The 23,863-nt window shown below is 33.2% G+C and overlaps 2 protein-coding genes across 4 annotated transcripts; one reads left to right on the forward strand and one right to left on the reverse strand.

The window, feature by feature from the left end:
• Positions 1 to 3,166: 3,166 nt before the first annotated feature.
• Positions 3,167 to 11,833, reverse strand: LOC136980986 (patched domain-containing protein 3-like). Of its 3 annotated transcripts, XM_067277188.1 has the most exons (4): positions 11,772 to 11,833; positions 7,662 to 8,653; positions 5,291 to 5,617; positions 3,167 to 5,224 (listed from the first exon to the last, which is right to left on the reverse strand). In XM_067277188.1, the coding sequence occupies exons 2-4, from the start codon at positions 8,644 to 8,646 to the stop codon at positions 3,909 to 3,911; spliced, it is 2,628 nt and encodes an 875-aa protein (XP_067133289.1). In that variant the 5' UTR covers positions 8,647 to 8,653; positions 11,772 to 11,833; the 3' UTR covers positions 3,167 to 3,908. The 3 variants fall into 3 exon arrangements, with proteins under 3 accessions (XP_067133289.1, XP_067133286.1, XP_067133287.1); XM_067277185.1 differs by having other exon boundaries at positions 3,167 to 5,617; XM_067277186.1 differs by lacking the exon at positions 11,772 to 11,833 and adding an exon at positions 11,661 to 11,715 and having other exon boundaries at positions 3,167 to 5,617.
• Positions 9,516 to 10,544, forward strand: LOC136980950 (uncharacterized). Its single transcript, XM_067277149.1, has one exon. The coding sequence runs from the start codon at positions 9,516 to 9,518 to the stop codon at positions 10,542 to 10,544; it is 1,029 nt and encodes a 342-aa protein (XP_067133250.1).
• Positions 11,834 to 23,863: the final 12,030 nt, after the last annotated feature.

Raw genomic sequence — 23,863 nt, forward strand, 5'->3', positions numbered from 1 at the left:
AGCGAAAAAGTTACCAGCACTTCACTGAAGAAAGGGTCATCAGTCGCTTTTTTCCACTTGCATGGCCGCCTCGCTCTCCGGATCTAACCCCATGTTACTTTTTACTCTACTGTGTCATCCAAACGAAGTAGAACTGATTCTTCTGTATCAAACAAGAAAAGAAAAACTTCATCTTTAATAATGTTAACTTTACATTCCAAAGACTTTGATACAAAAATGAAATTTTGTAAATTGGCAAAACTTGATCCTTTAGACCCAGTTCAATCAGATGATCGAATGAAGGTTGGAAACTTGACAGAAAGCCTCAGTTTAATTAAAAAGAGGTTACAAATTTTAGAAAATATAGACTCCAACGAAGAGCGTATTTCTTCTACAAAACGAGAAATAAAAAAATTATTAGCATGCTACGAGGAAATTTTGCGGGGAAAAAAAAATCTTTGAGCCGTCAGACGAATTTGTTAGATTTTAGGAAGCCTTCTATAACAAAATAACTTCGATTTACGATTTTAATAATATAATTTGTTATACATATGTATTATCTAAGATTTTATTAAACATTTTTTTCTAAATTTTTGTTTTCTTTAGTCTCCGGCCCAACTTAAAAATAATTTGTATGTATTTATATGCGAAGTTATACCCCGACTTACGCAAATTCGACTTACGCGGTTATCGCTCGGTCCCACCTATCGCGTGAGTTCGGGGTATTACTGTATATAAGATATAACAACGAAACCAGAATTGTCCGTTAATAACATTAATTAATGTGAAAGGATCTCCACATGGTAGACAATGAGTCCGCATCTCTATGGTTTATACAACCAGTTGTCATGTGCGCCTTGCAGATTTCCAATCTCTCAAGATATTTGACCGTTTGCCTATTCGTCGTCGTTTTTATAATTGCCGCTCGATCCCATTGGACGTTAACATTCTTCTGTCTTGCGTATGATGTCAGCGCAGTGTTGTCAAGGTTCTTACTGATTGTATATTTGTGCTCTTGAGCCTTTGTTTTAAACTGCGCATCGTTGCATCCACATAAACAAGCTTGGAATTGAAACGTTAGTTGTGTAAAGGCACCGAATATATACCCGTTGTTGAATTCCGATCTTCTTTCTTTTTATCGTTTCTTAAAAGTTTGAAAACAGTGGGATTACGTCGGTATACAATACGAAAATTATCAGACCTGGCGGTACATCTATGTATCTTGTTTAAAAAAAATGGGATGTAATTAAGCACTATTCTTTTTATATTTATTCGAAACACATTTTATGTTCTATAATTAATGTTGTATTTCTTTTGTAACTGAGGAAGATCGTTAAAAGCGATTGAATACGTTATTATTTTATTAAATTTTGCTGGATTGATTAAGGTATAGTTTATTTATAAGTAATTTAATTATTAGTGTTAGTAAAGTAGTGAGTAAGTAATTAGTAGCAGTCTAATAGTTAGCAAAGCGGCAACGCGACAACGTAGACTTTTGCGCGATTATTTAAAAAGTTAATTGAGTATTTGCGGATCCGCAGCGCTGGATCCAGCTGGATTGCTGGATGAGGGATCCAGCAATTGCAATCCCTACAGATGGCGCTTGATAAGATTACATAATTTGTGTAGTTGTTACTACAGCTTATACTAAGAACATTTCTGTATTTTTATTCTTATTTTAACAAATTTACAAATGTTCAGTCATTCATGAGCACAGCTGTTAGACGAGGCATGACACTACGAACAGCACTAAAGAGCATTTCAGTTGGTGTTACTGAGACTTCATGTTGGATAGAGTTTTTAACATGGCTAATGAAGTTATCGGATGACTGTACACCTTTGACATCAAGTAGCCCCATAACCAAAAGTCACATGTTGAAAGGTCTGGAGACCTTGGAGGCTATTCATTTGGAAAAAAGCGACTGAGGACATGGTTCTCTCCAAAGGTTGTCATAAGCAGTTGTTTGACAGGTGCAGTGATGTGTGGAGGTGTTCAATCTTGCGTGAATGTTACACAGTTGAGTGCTTTCACTTTCCAATAGCGCCATCTAATGGCAAGAAATGTAACTATTTTGGCACTAAAAGTTTTATTACACTTTAAAAAATCCCTCTTCTATGTAAGATTCTCAACGAAAACAGCATTATCTTATTGTAAATAGTTTGAGAGTTTTTAATTTTCTTAAAATTTCTGTAGTTTTTCAATCACCCTGTATTTAATTGTTCTTTACATTGCGTAACCCCTCTATTTAGCATGAAATAAATTTTGTTCCTTTCCTTATATCCAGTGGTGATATTCAAAATAGTTAACAAAGGGTTCGCTAGCAAAAAATTTTTCCCTGACAATCACCGACAAACGAAATAGAAGTTTTGGCTAGAAATAAATACAATACCTTTTCTTGCGATATATCTAATAATCAGTGGCGTATTTGGAACGTAAGGGGCGCTGGGCGAAGACCAGGTAACAATAGTATATTAGTGCTGTTTTCCTTTTTTTTTTTTAGGCAGAGAAATTTTTCACCCCGAATGGCACTGCAGATAATAGACAGATGTCATCATCTCTTGAAATACAATAACATTTTTATTTCGCTGTCCACAGCCCGACACGTGTTCCACAGCCGTCCTGTATTATCTCGCGCGCGTGAGATTGTGGGATCTCTCTTATGACTGGATTTAGTTTCAAGAACTCTCTTGAATAGATCGCGATTAAATCTCGTTTCGGTTGAGATTAAAACGGTCGAGAGAGATCGCACCAAGACATAGTCCCCGATCTTGCTCACAATCTAGATTGAAATGCTCGGTGCGAAAGGGGTATAAGGCTCTAGTTTAGTAGTATTACAGAGTATAATACGTATATTTTAATATATTAAAAAAAAAAAAAAAAACAAAACCATTGAGAAATGTTCCGTGTGTTAACAAGGTTCGGAAAACCGAAAATTTTAACAACAGGTGCGGCCGAACCTGTGCGAACCCGCTGAATATCACCACTGCTTATATCACTTTATTCAGAACAGAAAGAACAGTTATGGTCGATAACTGTTCTTTCTGTTCTGAATAAAGTGATATAGTGTATTCTAGACTGAAAGTTAGCGAAAAACGTACACTATAATACAACTTTAAAACAAATGAAATTGCAGAACCACAAAAGTTCTTAGCGAATCGCTAAAGATTAATCTTATTTTTCGTAATATATATCAAATGTGTTTTAATACAGATTCTAATAAAGTCAAATAGTAGTGAAAAACTTTTTCTACAAAAAGGTTTTTGTGTGGTATTACCAGGTTTTCGCACCAAGGTTACAATATTATGAAAAAATAGATCGTCTTCTTCCGTCATTTGCCGGTATATTTCAGCATTCAGTAACAAAATCGGAAATCCTTCTAGTTTTTATAATACTTTCTGCATTGTAGGGAGTAGACGAATCTGTTTATCGATTCAATTGTGGGTTAGGTCAGGCCCACGATAGAACAAACAAATTTTAAACGAACTATCCCGGAAACTTTACGGAGTACTCGTAAAATTTCCTGTAATATTTCGACCCATACAAATTTTATCCCTGGTCTTCCGAAGTAGCAAACGGTTTTCCGTTTCTGAAGTAACTGTTTTAAACGAAAAATGTTCGATAATGGAACAATTGACTGTGAACTGACTGCACAAAGTCTATGCACAGTTAAAAGGCTCGGACACTTATAGATACCTCATCCCAGCATCCACGAAGACTGAACTAGCATTGAAAAATCTGACATGCCTATAATTCTAGATGTACAAAACTCATCCATTCCCGGATGTTTATTGGAATCGACCTTTCAAAGACGTTATTCCGAGCAGTATGAAAAGTGAATGCTGCACAGTACAAGGGCTTCTTCAAGAAATAATTAATACACTATTAATTAAAATCGATTAATTAATGTCGAAAGCGCCTTGTAAGGTACTTATGTACAAATTTCAGACGATTGATAACCAACATTTGCCAGCCCGTCGACTCTGTGGTCGAGGTTTTTACTTCTTTTCTTTCTTTCGCACATTTTCGATTTCATGTAATTCAGTCTCGATAAAATAACCGGCAAAAATACCAAAGCAGTAATAAAAGAAAACATAATAACCAAGAAGATTATTTTAAAAATCGTCACAAATATATACGCCAACGGAATGGCTAAAGGTAACACCGCAATTATTGTAGTTGCACTACCTTGTAATATTGCGAATCCTATACAATCGATGCTATGACGAAGACGTTCATTGTAATCTTCAATGTCGCAATGTCTATAAGCATAAGACAGATGAGCAGAGTAATCGACCGAAAAACCGGCGCACATGACTAAGACTATTATAGACACTGGTGCTAATTCGACATCCCACAGAGCCATATATCCTAAAGTAGAAATTTCTATAGTAACAATGGAAAAAGCGACCGAAAAAGTGACGACAACGTCTGGCATAAAAACGAAACATACAAAAATTACAATTATCACAATACTACTCAACAATTGTACAGTAAATTTTACATGCAAGTCAATGCTGTCGACGCGATAATTCAAGAAGTGATACGGAAACACTCTGATAGGCATCTTATCAGTGATTTTTCTTAGTCTCTGTAAAGTCACGAAGAATGATTTTTCGTCGACAGTGAAATTAGTCTGACAAAAGAATCTGCTTCCCACGATAGCTGTATAGTCAGAGTTGAATGCAATATCATTACGAAATCGTTGTGCATAGGGATGACGTAGAAACATTCGGCGCAAAACGACAATAAAATCGTTTGTGTCGCTCATGTTGTACGACTTTACTATCGAAGACATTGAATCGTCCTTGACGAATTTTAAGAAACTTCGGAGCCAAGACTCGGTAAGGAAATCTGCAATTAATCCTTCTCTCTCCATTTCGGAGAAAAGATTGTCTATTTGGTTCTGAATTTCCACATCTGCATAATTTATTTCTTGATCGACAACGATTTGGATTCTGTATTCGTAATGCTTGAAATATTTAAAAACATCTTTTTGATACTGCAAATAGTATGAATCGTATGCCGAAGAATGAGAAAATGATCCTATAGTATCTGTTTTTGTAACTCCCCAAACTCCAACAGCCACGTAACCTGCCATGATAAAGAGAATAATTATCATGACATACCATAAAAATAAAATATTACCGAGCTGGGTCCAAATTGATGACGTTTGAGTAATGGTGTCTTTAGTAGATTTCCAAGATTCGGCGGTGAAGAGCATTTTTCGAATCCTTGAATGATTTTCTAGAGAAAAAAATTTATTGTCGTTAGTTTCTTGAAGTGCTACCAAACGATTCGTTTTATTTTTACCTGTTTGTGTACTTATTTTCGTGAAGAATAAAGAATGTCGTTCTTGTTTTTCCGCATATCCAAAGAGTGCCATGCATGCACCAACGAACGTTATCTGATAAACGTAACAGAAGACAACAGCAATCGAAGCGTATAAGCAAAAATAATATACGGATCTGAAAGGGGTGAACAATCCCGAAACGAAAGCTATGAAATTCGTTACTGATGTTACAGTAACAGAAATGGCGGATTCCGAATAAACTTCCGAGAGTCTGTCTGGTACGGTCTTCTGAGAATCGGTTCTTTTCCACGCAGCAAGAAAGACAAAAGCATCGTCCATGGCTAGTCCTGAAATGAAAATTACATACATAGTTATGATGTAAAAGTTAGAAAAATAAGAATTATTAAATTACGTAAACATTATCCTAAACTAACTAAAATAATTTGCAATTAAACTATAGTAAACTAGCGTTATATCTTACTTTTACTAAACGGTTCGTATCGAATATTCATTCAACGAATAATATTTAATGGAAAAAATGCAATGAACTGAAAATTTTTAACGGATAAATTATATGAAACCAGGGTTTCTTTTTTATAACCTATTGAAAATGGTTAAATATTTTCTGGTACAGTTCATTTTTACTCAATTAGATTTAAAACAAATGTGTTATGTGAAATATTACAACTGTATTATTAATTACTGTAAATCCCGGCGCAAACGACGCGAAATCACAGCATGAATGCCACATCAAACAAAATTCTTCAAGATCGTGTTTCGAACATCCGAACATCCACTGTGCGGTCATTGCTTTAACGTCATACTACTACAAACTCTTCGACGAGAAGTAGGTGGTCCGACTGACGACTCATATCCAGCATGTTGGTATCCGCTACGGAAGCTGGTGAGGCAAAAATCGATTTTTTTCTCTTCTGCAAGATTTCGTCGAATCCTTAGCAAGTAATCCTTATTCAAGTGGTTAGCACCAAGAACTAATCGATTCAACGATTGTAACTTCGAACCAAGACACCCAGCAAGACTGTAGTTATTCTAATGCAAGAATTAGTCTTTTATTTGTTTGGTTACAACTCCTTCAACAAAAGACTTTTTATGTTTTGTGTGCTTAACTTTATTTCAAAGAAATTCCCAAATGTGTTTAATAATCAAACAAATTTTAAATTCTAAATTGAATTTGAATAAAGCTTGTTTCTAAAATTTCTGGTTTGTATTTATCAATTAAATTTTAAAAATTTTAACAACTTAATAAATTCATAATATATTAAACTCATTCATTTCTGGTAGCGATAAATTACGACGGCAGAAATATTACTATTAAAACTTTTAAGATTTCGAAATTTCGAAGATATAAAAGCTGAAGATTTAATATTTTTACTGTTTTAAAGCTCAAACATTATTTAATTGTTAACATTACTCAATTTTCTATTTAACATTCATATTTTATGCAACATTCATTTGAATTAATTTCAATTAATACTTATTTGTCTATAGTTAAATACAATATATTACTCAAACTAATTACGTATATCTTAGAGTGCTCTTTATATTTCAGTTTTTGAAACTTGGATCGAACACGTTTAGATTCTGCTCTGTTATAAAAACAAATAATTTTAATAAAATTTTCCTAGTTTTGAATAATATTTAAAAATTCCTATCATGATCTGAAAAATAACAATATGTATCAATGCAAAGCACGAGACCAGCCAGTGTTGAAATAGAAATCTTACGTAAATGAAGTAGTAGTAAGAGCAAAATGCCATCTTCTGATACTGTAGCATCGATGTTACTACTGAGGATTTAAAATGCTTAGTACTGAATTCCTTTGTATTTTGCATAAAATAAAAATAACTAGTAAATTAAGTTACATCGAGATACTCGAAACGATGTTTGTTGATGTAGTCTGAGCGACCAGTTTCAGTAGTAATATATCATAAATGAAGGATTGTAGATGATTTATTGTTCATAAAAGAAAAAAATATGATGAAAAGGAGAGATAAAAAAGTCTCCTTTGAACTTCGATAGGTCCAGTCTTGTGCTCCAGTTCCAGGTGGTTCCAGAACAATCCCACTACCACACACTGCTAGCGAGATATCCAGAAAGTACAGGAATATTTTAAATGGAAAAAATTGTGTGGTATTCCTAAATTTTGGTAATATTCATTTTTTTAAAGTTGAAATAAGTTAGGTGCTTGTATTCTTTCAAAATCCTGTAAGTTAAGATTCTAAAAAATCAATAGAAAAAACATAAGTGATATATTCATAAACGAAATAATAGCAACACAAAAATAAGAAAACATATCGAAAAACGTTACGTTTTACTTTAACCAGATAAATAATAATCATTTACTTGGTACGAATTGAAAGCGTCTCTTACCTATGATTAAAAAGGGAATAGTTCCAGCAGAAACCACAAACGGTGTATTAAAATACATGATCAATCCAAATGACGAAGCCAAAGACATTCCTCCAGATATTAATGCAGTGACTCCGATCCAAGGTTTGCTCTCGATCCAACTGTTATACAGACAAGTCAGCATTGAAAATATTGCTATTGCTAACATTGCAATCGGTATTCGAGGAAATATTCGATTGACGACAGTAGATAACTCTTGCTCAATTGTAATTGCTGCGTATCGATCGACTGTTATGTGCTGAAAACGACTCAATGCAATAAGATCCAAAAACAGATTTTGCCATTCTTCCACTTTGCTTCTTTCAACTTTCGAATAGTCGTTAAAGTAATAAACGAGCCGCAATACTTTAGCGCTTCTAACGTAATCTTCTGCATTTTTCTCGACTCCTCCTAGAAATAGACTCGTTAATTGGACATCGTATTTATTTTTCTGGCTTAAAGGATATTTGATGGAATAAATGCTCTTTTCTATCATTTCGACTTCGTCTTGCATTAATAAAATAGAATTCTCGAAGCATCTCTTGTCATTTCTTGCGCATAAATCATTATATGTGAAATTCTCTGTAGTTTTTATATTTCGAATAGTTTTATCCAATTGAATAATTTCTTGAAATACGTCTGTTCGAAGCACGGATCCTTCGTCTTTTGCCATAATTAGGACTACAGCTATATTTGGTTCTCTGTTCATCCTGTCTATGTATGCATCGGAAGATAGATTTATTGGAAATAATCTTTCTATGGAGGCTTCTTCAGTAACGTGTCTCGTATTTCGGGGTGCGACTAAGTGTTTTACATTCGTTTCTTCGTGCCACTTGTGAAGACCCGTCGCTAATACCATAGATACAAACACCGGAATGACGATAAAGTAAGAAGGACTTTTACCAATACATAATCCCAATTGTCTAAACTTCTTCGATAGGAAGATATTGAGATAATTCAATTTCATAACGAATCTGAAAAATATTTAATATTTAATCAATTGGTATTATTTTCCATATATTAATTAATAACTAATTTGTAATATGAAATTCTAAAATAAGTCAATACAACTTCTGATGAACGCCAATAATAATTTAAAGTGAAAACTCTGGATATTACGTTAATATCTGCACATGGGAATGATGTCCAATAGTTGAAAATGAGTATTTTCAGTATAATTAAAAAAATAATAGGTTTCATTAACAAAAATCAGAAAATTGTAATTGGTTCATAAAATTATCTAGATGGTGTGTTTGTGGGGTAATCCAGCTCTCAGTGAGTATGTATAAGTTATAAAACTTGCTGAGAATAGTTAAAAATGAAAGGCTCTAATTTTTGCTAGATCTAACATTTCTCATAAAAATCCTGAAAGAATTAAAAGGTAACCTTTAAAACCTTCCTACCATGGAGCTACGAGAAAACAATTAGATACAAAACTAAACAAAATAAGAATTGGTTAATATTACCTATGGTATCGAAGATGGAGACGGGGAAATTTTTTTCCCTAGCGACTCGTCGGCGATGGGGAAATTTCTCCCCTCTCTACTTTCAAGATGGCCGCGTTTCCGGTAATCTCGAATCAGATTCGCGAGTGATAATCTCTACTGGGGGCGTACCCGTACTATCTGTCGCATCATGCAAATTAATACTAATTTTTCGACGAGAGGAAAGTTTCGACGTGCGGTACGTCTATCGAAACCCGAACGTTTATTCGTAAGAGAAGTCTTTTTTTTTGTGATTTAGGTTTGTATATTTCGAGATAATTCGCATTTTGTGTGATAATATTATTAACGATAGCTTTGTTATTTAATTTGTAGTTTTTTTTTAACTCAAGATATGAGTGATGTAGATATTAATTCCGAACAATTTTGGGCGGGATGTACTTCCCAGACTTTTTTCCAGTTGTTGGAACACGATTATACTGAACTTGGACTTGACTCGCGAATAGACAGAGGGTTTAAATTAGCTGTCAAATTGGGGTTACAGCACACTGTAGACATTTGTTCGAAATGTTCCAAACCGTGCAAAGTAGTATATCGCAACGACAGAAAATCGTGTGCGATGAGATGCCACAAATGTTGGAACTTCAGCTCTGCCTTCGACGGTACGTTTAAAGGTAAATGTGGAAACTTACCGTGGAATTCGATTTTGTCGTTTATATGGCATCACCTTGCGCTCGATTGCTCTACAAATATTTCTGCTAATGCCGCCGGAATATCTAACAAAGCTGCAGTCGATTGGTCGAACCATATCAGATTTGTAATGCTAGTAGCACTACATAATATTCTATCGTTCAAAATAGGAGGACCAAATAAAACTGTCGAAATAGACGAGACCGTTATTTGTAAAAGAAAATACGAAAAAGGTAGAAAGCTTAAAAGCACAAAATGGGTCGTCGGAGGCATTTGCCGAGAAGATAAAAGCTGTTTCGTTTGCCAAGTAAACGACAGGTCGGAAAATACTCTCAATTGGATTATATCGAAATTTATTAATTCGGGCACTACTGTATTGACTGACGAATGGAAAGGCTACTACAATATCGACAAATTGGAAGGAATCGAAATATCACACAGGACGGTTAATCACTCTGAAAATTTCGTCGATCCAAAAACGGGAGTCCACACCCAAAATATCGAAAGACTGTGGGGATATTTGAAAAATAAAAAAAACCTTCCAAAACACTATACAGAAGACCTTTCCGATTCTTACATGTACGCATTTATGTATAGAAAATACCTGAATTGGCCTTCAAAAAAACTAGGAGATCGTTTTTTACCTTCGTTCGACATTTACGGAATATATATCCCGGACGTGGAAAGGAACCAATATGGAAGGAACCCGCGACAGTCCCAGCAGCCCCTATAGCGGAAAAACGTTCGGAAAAAAAGGAATGCGGGGGGCAACTAAGAAGATTGCAGAGAAAAGTACTACTAAAAAGAAACAGAAAAGAACGACGACATCAAGTATTTCCGAGTCTTCAACATCGATTTCAACAAAGCGTCGAAGGACCGCGAAGGACCAACGCTAATGTAAGTTTATTTATACCACCTATATATATATATATGTTTAAAATAGTTTAAAATATCTTTCAACATCTAGTTAAGTATAATTTATTGTCGTCGTCGTAGTCGTCGTCGTCGTCGTCGACGGTCGCCATCTTGTTTGCACGTTAGCTTGCGTGCAGACAAGACGGCGACCGGAAACGCGGCCATCTCGAACGTAGGGGAAAAAAATGTTCCCCGTCGGCGTCTAGTATCTAGGGGGAAAAATTTCCCCGTCGCCATCTTCGATACCACGGGTAACATTAACCTAAGAATTTATGTGCAGATTACGACAAATATACCTGTAAATTAAAAAAAGTTTCTTAATTAAACATCTGATTGTGTAAAACAATTTTTAACACTCGCCATTCAAGACAGTAAGAAGGTTTCCATAAATATCAATGAAATGGCAATAAGCTTAGTTTTAAGGGTAGAGATTAATTTTTAAAAAAATTGTAAATGTTAATAATGTGTACAATCTTCATTAACGTGCACTCCAGATGACGTATGACACTGTTTATCTCTTCGTCCTTATGCCCCTTAACCACAAAAATTTAATAACATCAATCCCCCCTATACACAAGCTACTATGCCCACTTTCATTTCTTTACCGGTGTAATCATTATATGAAACATTCCATAATAATTAGTACTAACTTAAAATAATAAAGTAGCAAATACAATGGAATCTGTGATATAATAAATATATAATTAGTATGTAAAATGTCTACAAGCACTTAAATTTTACTGAACCAGGTCACCAGTATAAGAAAAACTAATCAGAAAACAAGTGTTTATTTTTCACCTTAAGAAGACAGATGAAAAATAAAGACTGTTAATAAGTCCTTGTAGACATTTTACATACTAATCTATACAAATCTATACAATAAGGACACATAGGAATATGAATTAATAATAAATATATAATTGAATATACTCACTGATTTTTATTATAAATTTGCTACTGTCATGCATGAAATAAGAAGAGAAATTAACTTAATTTTATCTGAACTTCTGCTATAAATACAGGAAATAATTTGAGAATTACATACTTTTTTGAATTCCTTTATCACAATAGTAAATGTGATCGTCTATCGATATAATTTTAATTAACGATTTGATAATCCTAATTAATAAATGGTGAATTATTCAGAGGGAAGTATGAGACCATCACGACAAAATTTATTTCAACGCAATTTGCGAGTTTTTTTCAAATATGAACATTTCATTACGTGCAACTTTGACGTTTTTGTCATCTTCTGACCAATAGGAAATTCAGGAAAACTATTCGAAATTTCTTTCCGCATAATTAACCTCAAACTTGTTTAAAGGAACTACCTCAAAAACATATTATTTTAACAGTTATATAATATTTAGTTTAAAAGTCATATTATTATTGGATCTTGTGAAATGTTTTAAATATAGAAATAACTAGATTTGAAGATGAGACGATAAAATAATTCTGTTTACTTAAATATTTTTCTGTTTTTCGAACAAGTATCGAAGGTCTCGATGAAAGAATTTTGTCTCACAAACCGGATAAAATTTACATTTTCATTTTCCTCTATTAGACCTACATACGTCATAGGCCTACGTATTCGAATATTCAGTAATTTAATATGAAATATTTTCAAGGCATTATTTTACCTTTCGAAGCGATTTGTAAATGACCACGTCCCCAAAAAGCCTCGGACCTCCGTACACTCTACACCGACCTATTATATTATAGTCACTGCAGATACGTTGCTGCTTTTCACAGGTATGAAACGTGACTTCTAATGCTCTTGTTTCCTGTTAATTATGTGTATGCATGAGTAATGACGTCTAATTTCCACACGCCCGTCGCTTTATCGAATTGTTGAAAACAATTTAAGAACACTTACTAACAATATGAACAATAATAGTTATATTATTCGGTGTTGCTGACTCGCTATCGTTGTTTGTCCATTTCCTCGTGCTATTCTCTCATTATTTCGTTTAATTTTTTAAATACTGTATTATATAATCTTATTAAAATTTTAATTTTATTTACAAAAGAATTATCAGATTTTTGACAATTGATTAATTAAATATATTTATTTATTTTGGCCTACTTGTTTTGTTTAATTTCCGTATTGAGAAAGGTGATGCCTCCAGTATGAACTTGCAAGTGAAACTGGCCTCTATTTACGTGTTAAAGACGTAAAGAGAAACTCTGCGTGGCTAGCCCATTTGTCAGGAGCGAACCCACGATCAGTGTTTGCTGTTTTTATCCACTCGATTACTGTGTGCTAAATTCGAAAAGGTAAAATAGAACAGTACTATAATGCTTCGCCATTGTTATTGGCAGAGTAGTAATCATTTTCATTAAGAATTAAAAACGTATTTTATTTAATGAAATTTAATTGTGAGAAACCGGATTCGATTCAATTGATTTATCGAACAATTATCGGCTATAAGTCGGTAAAACCTACTCACTCTGTCCACGGATAGTAATATTAAATATGAGAGAAAGACTCCATCTCCCGTCAGGACTGACACCAGCTAGGGAAAGTAGTCGCGCCCGAACTCGCGATATTAAGATTATAATAAAATTTAAAAAGGAGGGCTATAAATACTACGAGTGAGGAGTTGTGGATTCGTCGACAGGGTGATCGTCAATTCGATTAATATAAATAGACAGATTAAACAAATTGAGAGAGAAATTTAATTAATATGACTTTCTGTCCTTAACTTACTTTAAACTTATCTCGTCTACTACTACTTTATCAACTAACAGGACTTATTATACTGGATATATGGATGCAGCAAATAGGTCTTACAGATCAGAAGTAATATTGTTTATTTAAATCACGTCTAATTTCTTATCATGGAATGATTTACATTTATCCAAGGCTTTCACCTGCTGCGTCACACGTTAATTAATGTTTTAGGCGGAAGTATGGGAACCGAGGAGATCAGACACAAATTTATAGATAGAAATAAACTGATGAATCTGCCCAGAATTTGGCGCGAATATATACCTTTTTTATACAGAAAATATTCTCCAATCAGAAGCTGAACTTCTTGCTATCTGACCAACATGAAGTTAGGTCGAAATTTAGTCATAGGATGTGATGAACTTTTCTAAAGGAAGTAAACTGATGGGAAAGGAAACTGTTCCCCTGTTTTCTCTCAAATAAATGGGAAAATGTATAATTTTGTGATAAAATATTATATTAATTTTACAATTTTATAAAAGAAATGAATCCTAAATTCAGATTCTCACATAATTAATATCGCGGTATGCAGATTACGATGAATTTCAGTAGAAGATGTATTCTCAAATTACTTTCAGCTTTTCTCTCGTAACTTCGTTTTATAGCCAATAAAATAATTATTTTATTGTAAAAATATTTTGTAATGTATAACAATATATATACCTGTATTTTTTCCTTGGTAAATATCTGATGATTTAATAAATTAATTTAAATATGACCATTAGCTTAAATAGAACTTCAGTGTCAATTATATCAGAAAGAAAAGCTTGAAATAGAATTTTTATTTAATATAAATTTTCATTTTATATCTGTGGCCACTTCCTGTCTAAGGGTTGAAATGATTATTCTGCTATTATCTTGATTCTTTACTTATCTCGGATCCATCTTTTCGATTAAAGGTATTTGTTTTCTGTCATATTATTTTGAGATTATAGAATTGATGGATTAAGACACGCAACATAAGGGCAATCTGCCAAAAGGAGATGCAAACCGGTTTCGTTCTAATGTTTTTTCCTACTGCACAAATATCGGTTTTGTTTTGCGTTAATAAGCTGTCCTGAAAATCATAAATGAAAAATAAGGATAATAATACAAATCTTATATCTGTATAATTATTTATTAATTTCAATCACCGTTCAATCGTAATCGTTGGACACGTGTAGCACGCGCTGTGCGCCAGCATATGATATAATTTACAATACGATAAGTGCACGGTGGTTGTGGATTATAGTTTTAAATGACAATACTGATGTCGCGGCTGCAAAAAATATCTATTGTATATGTTTTATATAAAACCTACCAATATTTTCTCCGTAGCTTTTTTTTCCGTGGGCCGAACAAAATATACAGTAAAACCTGCGTAAACCGCAGTCGCAGGTACCAAATAATTTTCCGTTTTGAACAGGTTTTCTTTTTAATAGAGAAAATAGGTCCATACCGAAGGATTTTTCCATTCAGGCCGGTATTCTTTTAATTCGGATTTGTTTTAGATAGGTTTTACCGCACACTGTGTAATTTAGGTAAATATTTTAACTTTAATATAAGCAGAAGAAAGAAATACTTATAAAACTCGGAATGGGACAATTAATTACTGAACAAATATGGGATATCCACTACACATTTTGTGTCTATTAAAAAAATACTTTTATATCTTTTCACCCCGAACTTAGTTTGCGGTTGGGAAAAAATCAACTTCCTAAAAATACTCTATTAAAATACACATACTGAAAAAAGTTAGAACTCGATTGGTTTATTATATCAAAATTCTTAAAAACTATTAAAAAAATAAAAAAACACTTTAAAATTGAATATTGGGCTGACTTCTGGAAAAATTTTCGAAAGAAATACTAAATTTATTTTTTTTATTTTCCTTTTATTGTATTTTTTGATTAACTAAACTTTGTAGGAGAAAAAAATTTCATAACATGGAAGCTGTTTTGACATGTGGCACATCCCCTTAATACTTTCCGTACCAATGGGTCCATTTTTCTAAACATTTCTACAAACATTTTCTGTCAACGGCTCAAAAATGGACAGTTACGTGTTACGTCTAGTAAAGGAAAAATATTTCTGTATTGTCACATAATTTCTTTATTTGTGAATTTTATTCGCGGTAATTTTTGGCTAATTTTTTTCAAAATTTTTGAATTTATTTTCAATTTTATATAATTTTTTAAAGTTTCATGTATTTAAGTCATGACGATTTTTTCAATCTGCGAATCAAATTCAAGAAAATGTAATTGACAGTTTACAAATCTCAACCATGACGGTAGATCGCGTAACAATTGTTTTGTTTACAACTAAGACGTCTGCGGTCAGACTGGAAAGTGGGTGAAGGTCGTCTTGTGTTTTACTTTCAGTAGAAGTGACGTAATTATTGTAAATAAAAAAAATTCAGTATATAATATTTTAATTTAAAATTTCGTTGTACAAATTTACACCCAAATATTAAAGTAGTTTAGAATATTAGCATTTGGTAAATAAACTTAATTTACGTATAATAAATTTAAATCGATAAACTTTTTAAGAAACAATAAAACAATAAAAGATGTTTATTTCTATCAAAAAATTCTCATATATAAAATTAGAAGACAAAACTTTCAACAAAAATAAACTGTTTTAAATGCATTAAAAACGACAATGTTAACTATGTTAAAACGAAAATGTTAGTACTTCATATGAAGTACTAACATTTTCGTTTATTCAGCGTGAGACACTTCAAATCAAAATGGTAAAACGTTTATTAATCGATTACGTTGAAGAAAAAGGGGTTGGTAGCGATTTAGCCGTTGATTTGCCGTTGTCTCTGCAAACTTCTTTTACTCTTAAGAATGAAGTCTTTGTTCCTTATTTAAAACAGTAAATATTCCCGCGAACCGCCTCTTCCGTATAGTAAGAGTTTACGGGACATTTTCTTGTTGTTAATTGGTTTTTACAGTTTTTTTAAACACCTCCTAGTCTTATCGATGTTTTCTATAACGAGACATATTTAAGCAACAAATCAGCATTATTTTTGACAAATCAAGACAAAATTTTCCTTTTGTCTGGAAAACGTGACTCTCAAAGGGCGAAGCAGTCATAACAAACAAACGTTAAAACTGCATTTGACTTTTTTAAAACTTTTTAAATTAATTTTCAGGCTAAATAAGGTTATTCATACTAGAAAGTATCTTTCTATATCGTCTTCATTAGAGATAATGAGTAAAGGAAGAAAATCAGTCAAAATTAAACGCTTGATTCACGGCAGCGCAAGAGTAACTATTAGTTTAGAGGTACTGAAAGCCTAGTTACCAATCCCAAAGGGGTGTTGTGTGGCAACAAAAATTAAAATGCAGGGCTACAAAAGTAGTTTGTGCAACCGTCACCACTTTATAAATATAGCTAAAAGATTTTCCAATACATCCACTATACCCAAATAATTAAAATAAATTGAGAAAACGTAAATTTATTAAATATTCCTTGATGGGATTGGTTATTTTTTATACTCATCATCAGATCTATTACGTTTATTATCTTCATTGAAAGATGTTTAATTTTAAAAACAAACAATATTCATCATTGGCATGCATCAGAAAAGGAGCATATCTTCTGTAAATGACACTTCGCTGTGAAAATCCGGTCTACTCTGGAAAAGCCGACAGTCTACATCAGCAATCTTACTTGATGTTAGAAAAAGTGGTCAAGTAAGTTATAGTACTACGATACACATAAACACGAACCATAATAATAAAAACACATTGTTAAAACATAAGTTTTTCTAAAATCCTCCAATCGGTCTTTTACGTTGTTCTACGTAATAGCACTAAATCGGTAGACATGTCTAAATAACACGCTTATCAGTGGCGTGCCTGCCGTGGAAGCGGTGGAAGCGCTGCTTCCTTTGTATTTTCTAAAATATAAATACATACTGCGCGATTATTTTCATATTTTAACGTACTGTGAATTGATTTGTTTTATAAAACAGTGTCAAGTCTAAATTATAGAACAAGACAAACACTAATGTTGTGTGTTTTTTCTTCAAAGACACTTGGCAAGTTTTCTATCAGATATCTTTATTCGTTCTCGTTGATACGGTACTCTGTCTTACACGTTTCGGGCCCTGCCCCTCCTCAGTCAACTGTTGATTATCTTTTTAAAAAAAATGTAAACGAATAAAAGATATCTGATTTAGAAGACACTTGCCAAGTTTTCTATGTTGTGTGTTTTTTCTTCAAAGTACTTTGATAAACACTAATCAATTAAAATTAATATATTACTATAAACCCCATTATGTATCCTATTACAAATTTCTATACTACATGTGAAAAAAACGATAAGATTGCTATTGTGTATTCGAATATCAGTGGCAGAACGGAAGATTATACGCATTCGCGCTTTACAGAGCACCAACCTCATGCAGTTTAGCTGGTGGAAGCTACACGCCAAAACATCGTTTAACACTTCTAATGATTCTATCCAAGACTGATTCTGGGTTCTGGACTGTTAGCCATCTGCCTGTTAGATATTTCTCCGCCTTCGCCGCATTATGTTAATTCCGAGTAGATTTATAACTTAATTCAATCGAAAGGGAATTTACTGGTATGTTTTTATGATAGTTCTGTATAGTTGACAGGAGTTTTAAAAAATCCATTAAAATATTTGATATATTTATTTAAGTGTATATATACCATATACACTTAAAAAATAGCCAATCTTTTTTCTAAATTTTAAAAATAAAATATATTTATTTACAGCTACATTTCCACATTTAATATTTTATTTGCACCTAATTACTTACACTCGTACTGTAAAGTACTTACTTTTAGTATCTTAGGAAACCGACTATAATTACGGTCGGTGAAACTTCCGTTAACCTAACGGGTACTTTACGCGGATTCGAGATTAGTTTGCCAGGCCTGGGCTTTTAAGCGTGCACCGAAAAATTAGTAATAATAACGATAAATATCAAGTCAGATCAAAAGTTCAAATATATTTAATTAGCAACTAGAATGTACTACGTACAAATGTCAATAATCCAAACAAAATTTATTAACGAAAATCAACAAGTCAACCCGACAATAAACTCAGCTACTTAGCTTAATTTAATATTAATTTCCCCTTTGAAATTCGACAAATCAAATACTTAGAAACTACGAACAAAATCTCTTACTAATTAAACGTCTATCCGTCACCTCACTATACGAAGAAACTATTTCCTCAATCCTTTCGATATCGTCTCGTCAATCGAACTCCTCTTTAACACCTTGGATCGTCCAATTATCAATCTGGACTTCTATCAGAAAATACTTCGCTTTCGAATTAACCTCGCTCTCAAAGTCGCCTCGATTTGGAATTCACCTCTCCTTCTTCGGTTAACGTACGGGTTTTATACTGTGAGGTGACGTCACACTTGAGCTGGGTTACTCCCCTTATTTACATACTTAGTTGCTAACATTAACTTTCTTTTCTGGCAGCTTTAAGTTTCCGACAAAGCTTATAAACCGTTTACAAAATATTTATCATAATTTTCTGGGATGTTTAAGACGGTTTATCAAGTATTTCTCTACTAGTGATTGTGGGGACTCCCCCCTCCATTTTTTTTCTGCGGACTGTTACTTCCGCCGGGCAGCGCAAGGGCGCAAGAGTTTTCCTACGGCGCTTATTTCTCCGTGAGTTGTTTTATCTTCATTTTTCATTACTAACAAGAGAGTGATGGGGAACCTTCGTCCTAAATAAACATAAACCCCAAACAAAAGATAATAAAACAGAAATAATAATAAAATAAAAATAACGTTCGGACTCAGTTCCTTACAGTACATGACGGGATGTTTGGACAAAAAAAAAACATATGTTTTCTGCAAATTTTTTTTCCAATAACAGTGGAATCATTTAAAAAGTACTGAGTAGTCGTAATTACAGTATCCAAATTCATTGCCGTCCAGATAGATATTTAACACTTCAAATGCAACCAAATTCCGTGCGGTGGCATTTATAGTTATGCAGAAGACATTTTCTGAAGAAAGAATATATTATTAGTAATATAAGTGACTACTATGACACTCTTGGAGCTACTAGCAATAAGCATTGTGTTTATACAAAATAATCACGCTGTATAGAGATTTTAGACAATGATCGATATAGTCCCCATTCCGAATATACAATCTTGTAATGATGAATATGTTTAAACTGATCATCTTAACTGATTCTCTGATATTCTCTCATGCAATGCGAAACTATCTTTCAAATCTGGCAAATTTTCAACATGTTCTGGACAAACCACATTTTTTTAACTATCTGACAAATTAAACTGCTTTCTTGTTGCTAACGATCACGATTCGTCTTAAATCGAATTTATTTATATAGGATTTAAATGTGTATGTAAAACGGCAAGGCCATTTTTGGGACGAGTCTATGTCGCGGAGACGCAGGGCTCGACTGCGCATCCTTTACTAAAAGAAAAGAAAGATGAACATTCTTTAAAAAGGAAAAGCCGACACCGGTACTCGGAGTCTTGGCGTAGATTACGATGGGCTTCGTTGCGCCGATGAAATTAATGAGTCAATAAGATCCCAATGATGTGTCAGCTGCACACAAAAAAAAATAGAAACGCCAAGAGCAAGTGAATACACGGGTAACGTGTGTCAAAATTCGATCTTGCAACGTTCACATTTCGAACTTTCCAACGACCAACGCATGCGTAAATCTCGAACTAGAGCCTGTTCGTAAGAACTGTGTCGCCATTTTGTATTTTACTTTGACTCGGTTCTTGGTCCCCTGACTACATCCAAGTCTGGATATTTTATGTGCGCATGATTTGGGGACTAAATACTCTGTGCCAAATTGCAACTCCCGACATGTACAGTACTTCCTCTTACCTCTAAGGCAGCGATTCTCAAGCTTCTTAGCTCCGCGAACCCCCACCCAAAGGAATAATAACCGTAAGCCTTACTATTACTAATTGAGTTTTGACTGTAATTATAAATGTAAATTTTTTAAAAAATATTATATAATCACATTGCACTAATTTTATACGTTAAGAAAATACCGACAGTATAAAAAAATGTAGTACAACTATTCCTATTATTTTATGTCGTTGCGTTTATAGCGACGGATATTAACATGCATGTATGACGTGTACATACATGAGCAATTTACAAGTTCCAACTTGATGTGTGCTGTACGTGCTCTTTGTAATTTGATCCACGCAGTAAAAAAATTTAAAATTAAAAACAAATGCAACCATCACATTAATTTCTTTTCTTTACACGTGTACTTATTGTAAGTAAAACGTTTATACGTTTATAATAATTTTTTTCTCATAAAATGATTTCATTATTGTCTCGAGACCCCCGTTTAATATCATCGCGATTCCCATGATGAGAAACGTTGCTTTAAGGTGTCCAGCCGTGGATAACAGCGCGATTTTATAGACGAGACATAGTCTTGTGTATAATAAACTAGCAGATAGGCCCGGCGTTGCTCGAGCAAAATTAACATTAGCGAAGATTAAAATTATAACGTTATAGTCAACTTTACATTTTTCACAGAATGCAAGAATTGGGTTCCCCTTTTCCAGACTACTTACAGAATTTTTAAGTGGGTCTAAAAATATTTTGATTTTTGCAAAAACGAAAAAAACTGCATCTGCGTCTTGCACGTCGCTTTCTCTTGACAATTCCATTGTTACGAAACACTTCCATTGTTGACATTTCCATTGTTACTTAACACGTCCATTGTTGACATTTCCATTGTTACTTAACACGTCCATTGTTGACACTTCCATTGTTACTTAACACTTCCATTGTTGATGGAAATGTTAAGACTTAATCTTCTAAGACTTAATTTCGAAAAATCCCTTCTTAGTGTGCGTTCACATGACGTACCCTAACTTTGTACCAAATTTCAACTTTCAACTCCTAACCGTTTGGGCTCTGCGCTGATTATTGTTATTATTATAAACTCGTCTCGATTATATATATAGATAGATAGGAAAGAAAATCAAAACGTTCTGGTACAACTTAATAACAAATTATAAAATAATGTTATTAAATATCACATTAATTAAAAATATTTATTTTTACAACAGTCGTTCAAAAAGTAATGCACTATAATTATAATCTGGGAAACGAAGACTGTGACATGGCTCCACTTTGCACGAGGTGTACCCGAAAGCTTTTGATAACGTTGTGAAAAATTTAAAGCCCCCGCGCCAGGCGGAACCACAGCAGCTACGTTAAAATATGGCGAATGTCAGTGACGTATGTTCCAAGCAACATGCAGTGATAAAATTCGTCGTTGCTGAAGAAGAACTATTGCAAATATTTACAAACGATTGTGTGGTGTCTATGGTACCGCAACTGTCAACCGAAGCACCGTCAGTCCTTGCATGAAATGAGCGAAGTCAACAACAATAGGAATACCAGATCTCTGCGATTTGGCGCCACATCTGTCGTGGCAATCATGATGCAGGGCATGGATGAAACGATTCAAGAGGAATGACCGATTATCGGGAGTGTTCGTCAAATCATGCGTGAACATGGGTATGTCAAAATGAGTTGACGATGAGTCCCGAAGCAGCTCACGATTGACCAAAAAGAAGCAAGAAAAACTATTGCATAGAAACTCTTGTAACACTGCGAGTTTGATGGTGATGAGTTCTTGGTTTGCATCTGATGACGCAAGCCAAAGATAAAGATGAAGATGTTCTCGGTGCTATGAGGAAGTTTTCGCACGCACAGAATCAGGACAGATATTCGAGCTTGCCACACGTGTTTTTTGTCAATGCTGGCGTACGACCAAAGACGAGGGGAGACTGGGTTGAAAAATAACATGAGAGTTCCAAGTTTCATAATCGTATGTTTCATACTAGCATCAAAATAAATCCTGGTGTACTACATCTTGAACGAAACTTGTAGTAATAAATATTTTTAATTACGATAATTTCATAAACTTAAGATAATAAATACGATAAACGATAAAAAAAATTAGGTAATATTCTGTTCAGTCATTAAGTTTTATGTTTTATAATGCTTAGCAAAATATTAATTGAGTAAACGTCCATTCTGAATTAAAATCGTGAATAAAATAATATATTCTGTATTCTTTGAAGTTCTGTGAAGTTAAAACAAAAAAAGTTCCTTATTCCCCTACCTATCTAAATTACAAAAACCTTTATAAACATAAACAATCTTTATATACTTTATGATGGTGTCTAAATTGATTAGGAGTTTCACTAATTATTATCAAGTAATATTATGACTAGGAGAATTAAAAATAAATTATAATTATGTATTATTTATAAAGAAAAAATTCTAATAAGTTTTTATATATTATTTTATTTTCAAGCTTCTGTGTATATTATTATACGTGTGGTTAGCACGAGTGAAAAGAATAAGTAATTTGAATATTCTAATATTTAGATCAGGGGTTCTCAACTTTTTTTTTACCCTTGGACCTCTTTTCTTCTTAATTTTTTGTGGACCCCCAGAGACATTGCATAGAACAAAAACCTTATATATATATTTTTTCTGTGTCCCTCCAGTAATGTTGCGTGGACCCCAGTTGAGAACCACCGATTTAGAATATTCTAATTTTATTGGATTTTTGTTAATTTACGTTTCGTTTAATTCGCTTCGTTAATATTTTTATTTCATTTATAATTTTAACTCAGACAATAAATTTTTATTTGACGAAATATTAATTAAAATCTGTAAATTTAGAAACAGGAAGGAGTCGATAGCGATTTTTAAAACTTCTGACGATCATATAATTAATAAACCCAGTAAAATGGTTCGAATCCATAATTTAGTGTAAACATTATATAAAGCATTGGCTGTGAACTTTAAATTAAATTTTAAACGTATTTTGATTACTTCATCTACGATTTAAGAGTAGATAAAATGTAGAAAATTCTTATTAAATCAAAAATTTTATAATCAATTTCAATATAATTTCAATTAACAATTTGATAATCCTAATTAATAAATGAAATTACGATTAGTGAATTATCCAGAGGGAGGTGTGAGACCATCACAACAAAATTTATTTCAATGCAACTCGTGAGTTGTTTTCAAACATTAATATTTCATTACGTGCAAGTATGACGTGTCTGCCTCCTGACCAATAAGAAATTCATAAAACACTCAAAATTTCTTTCTGCATAATTAACCTGAAACTTGTCTTAAATCAATTGTTTAAACTGTCATTTTAATAGTTAAACGCTATTTGATTTAAAAGTCACGTCATTATTACTTTTTAAGAAATGTTTTTAATGAGGAAATAACCAGATTTATAGATGAGCCGATGGCTGTAATTCTGTTTAAATATATAATTTTCTTGTTTTTGAACAATGAAGAAAAAAGACTGTTGCCGATCTCTATGAAAAGATTTTTGTCTCAAAAGCCCTTGAAGATTTAGGCCTATATTTT

The sequence above is a fragment of the Centruroides vittatus genome, unplaced genomic scaffold (genome assembly GCF_030686945.1).
Source record: "Centruroides vittatus isolate TY-2023 unplaced genomic scaffold, ASM3068694v2 contig_738, whole genome shotgun sequence".
NCBI classification, from domain to species: domain Eukaryota; kingdom Metazoa; phylum Arthropoda; class Arachnida; order Scorpiones; family Buthidae; genus Centruroides; species Centruroides vittatus.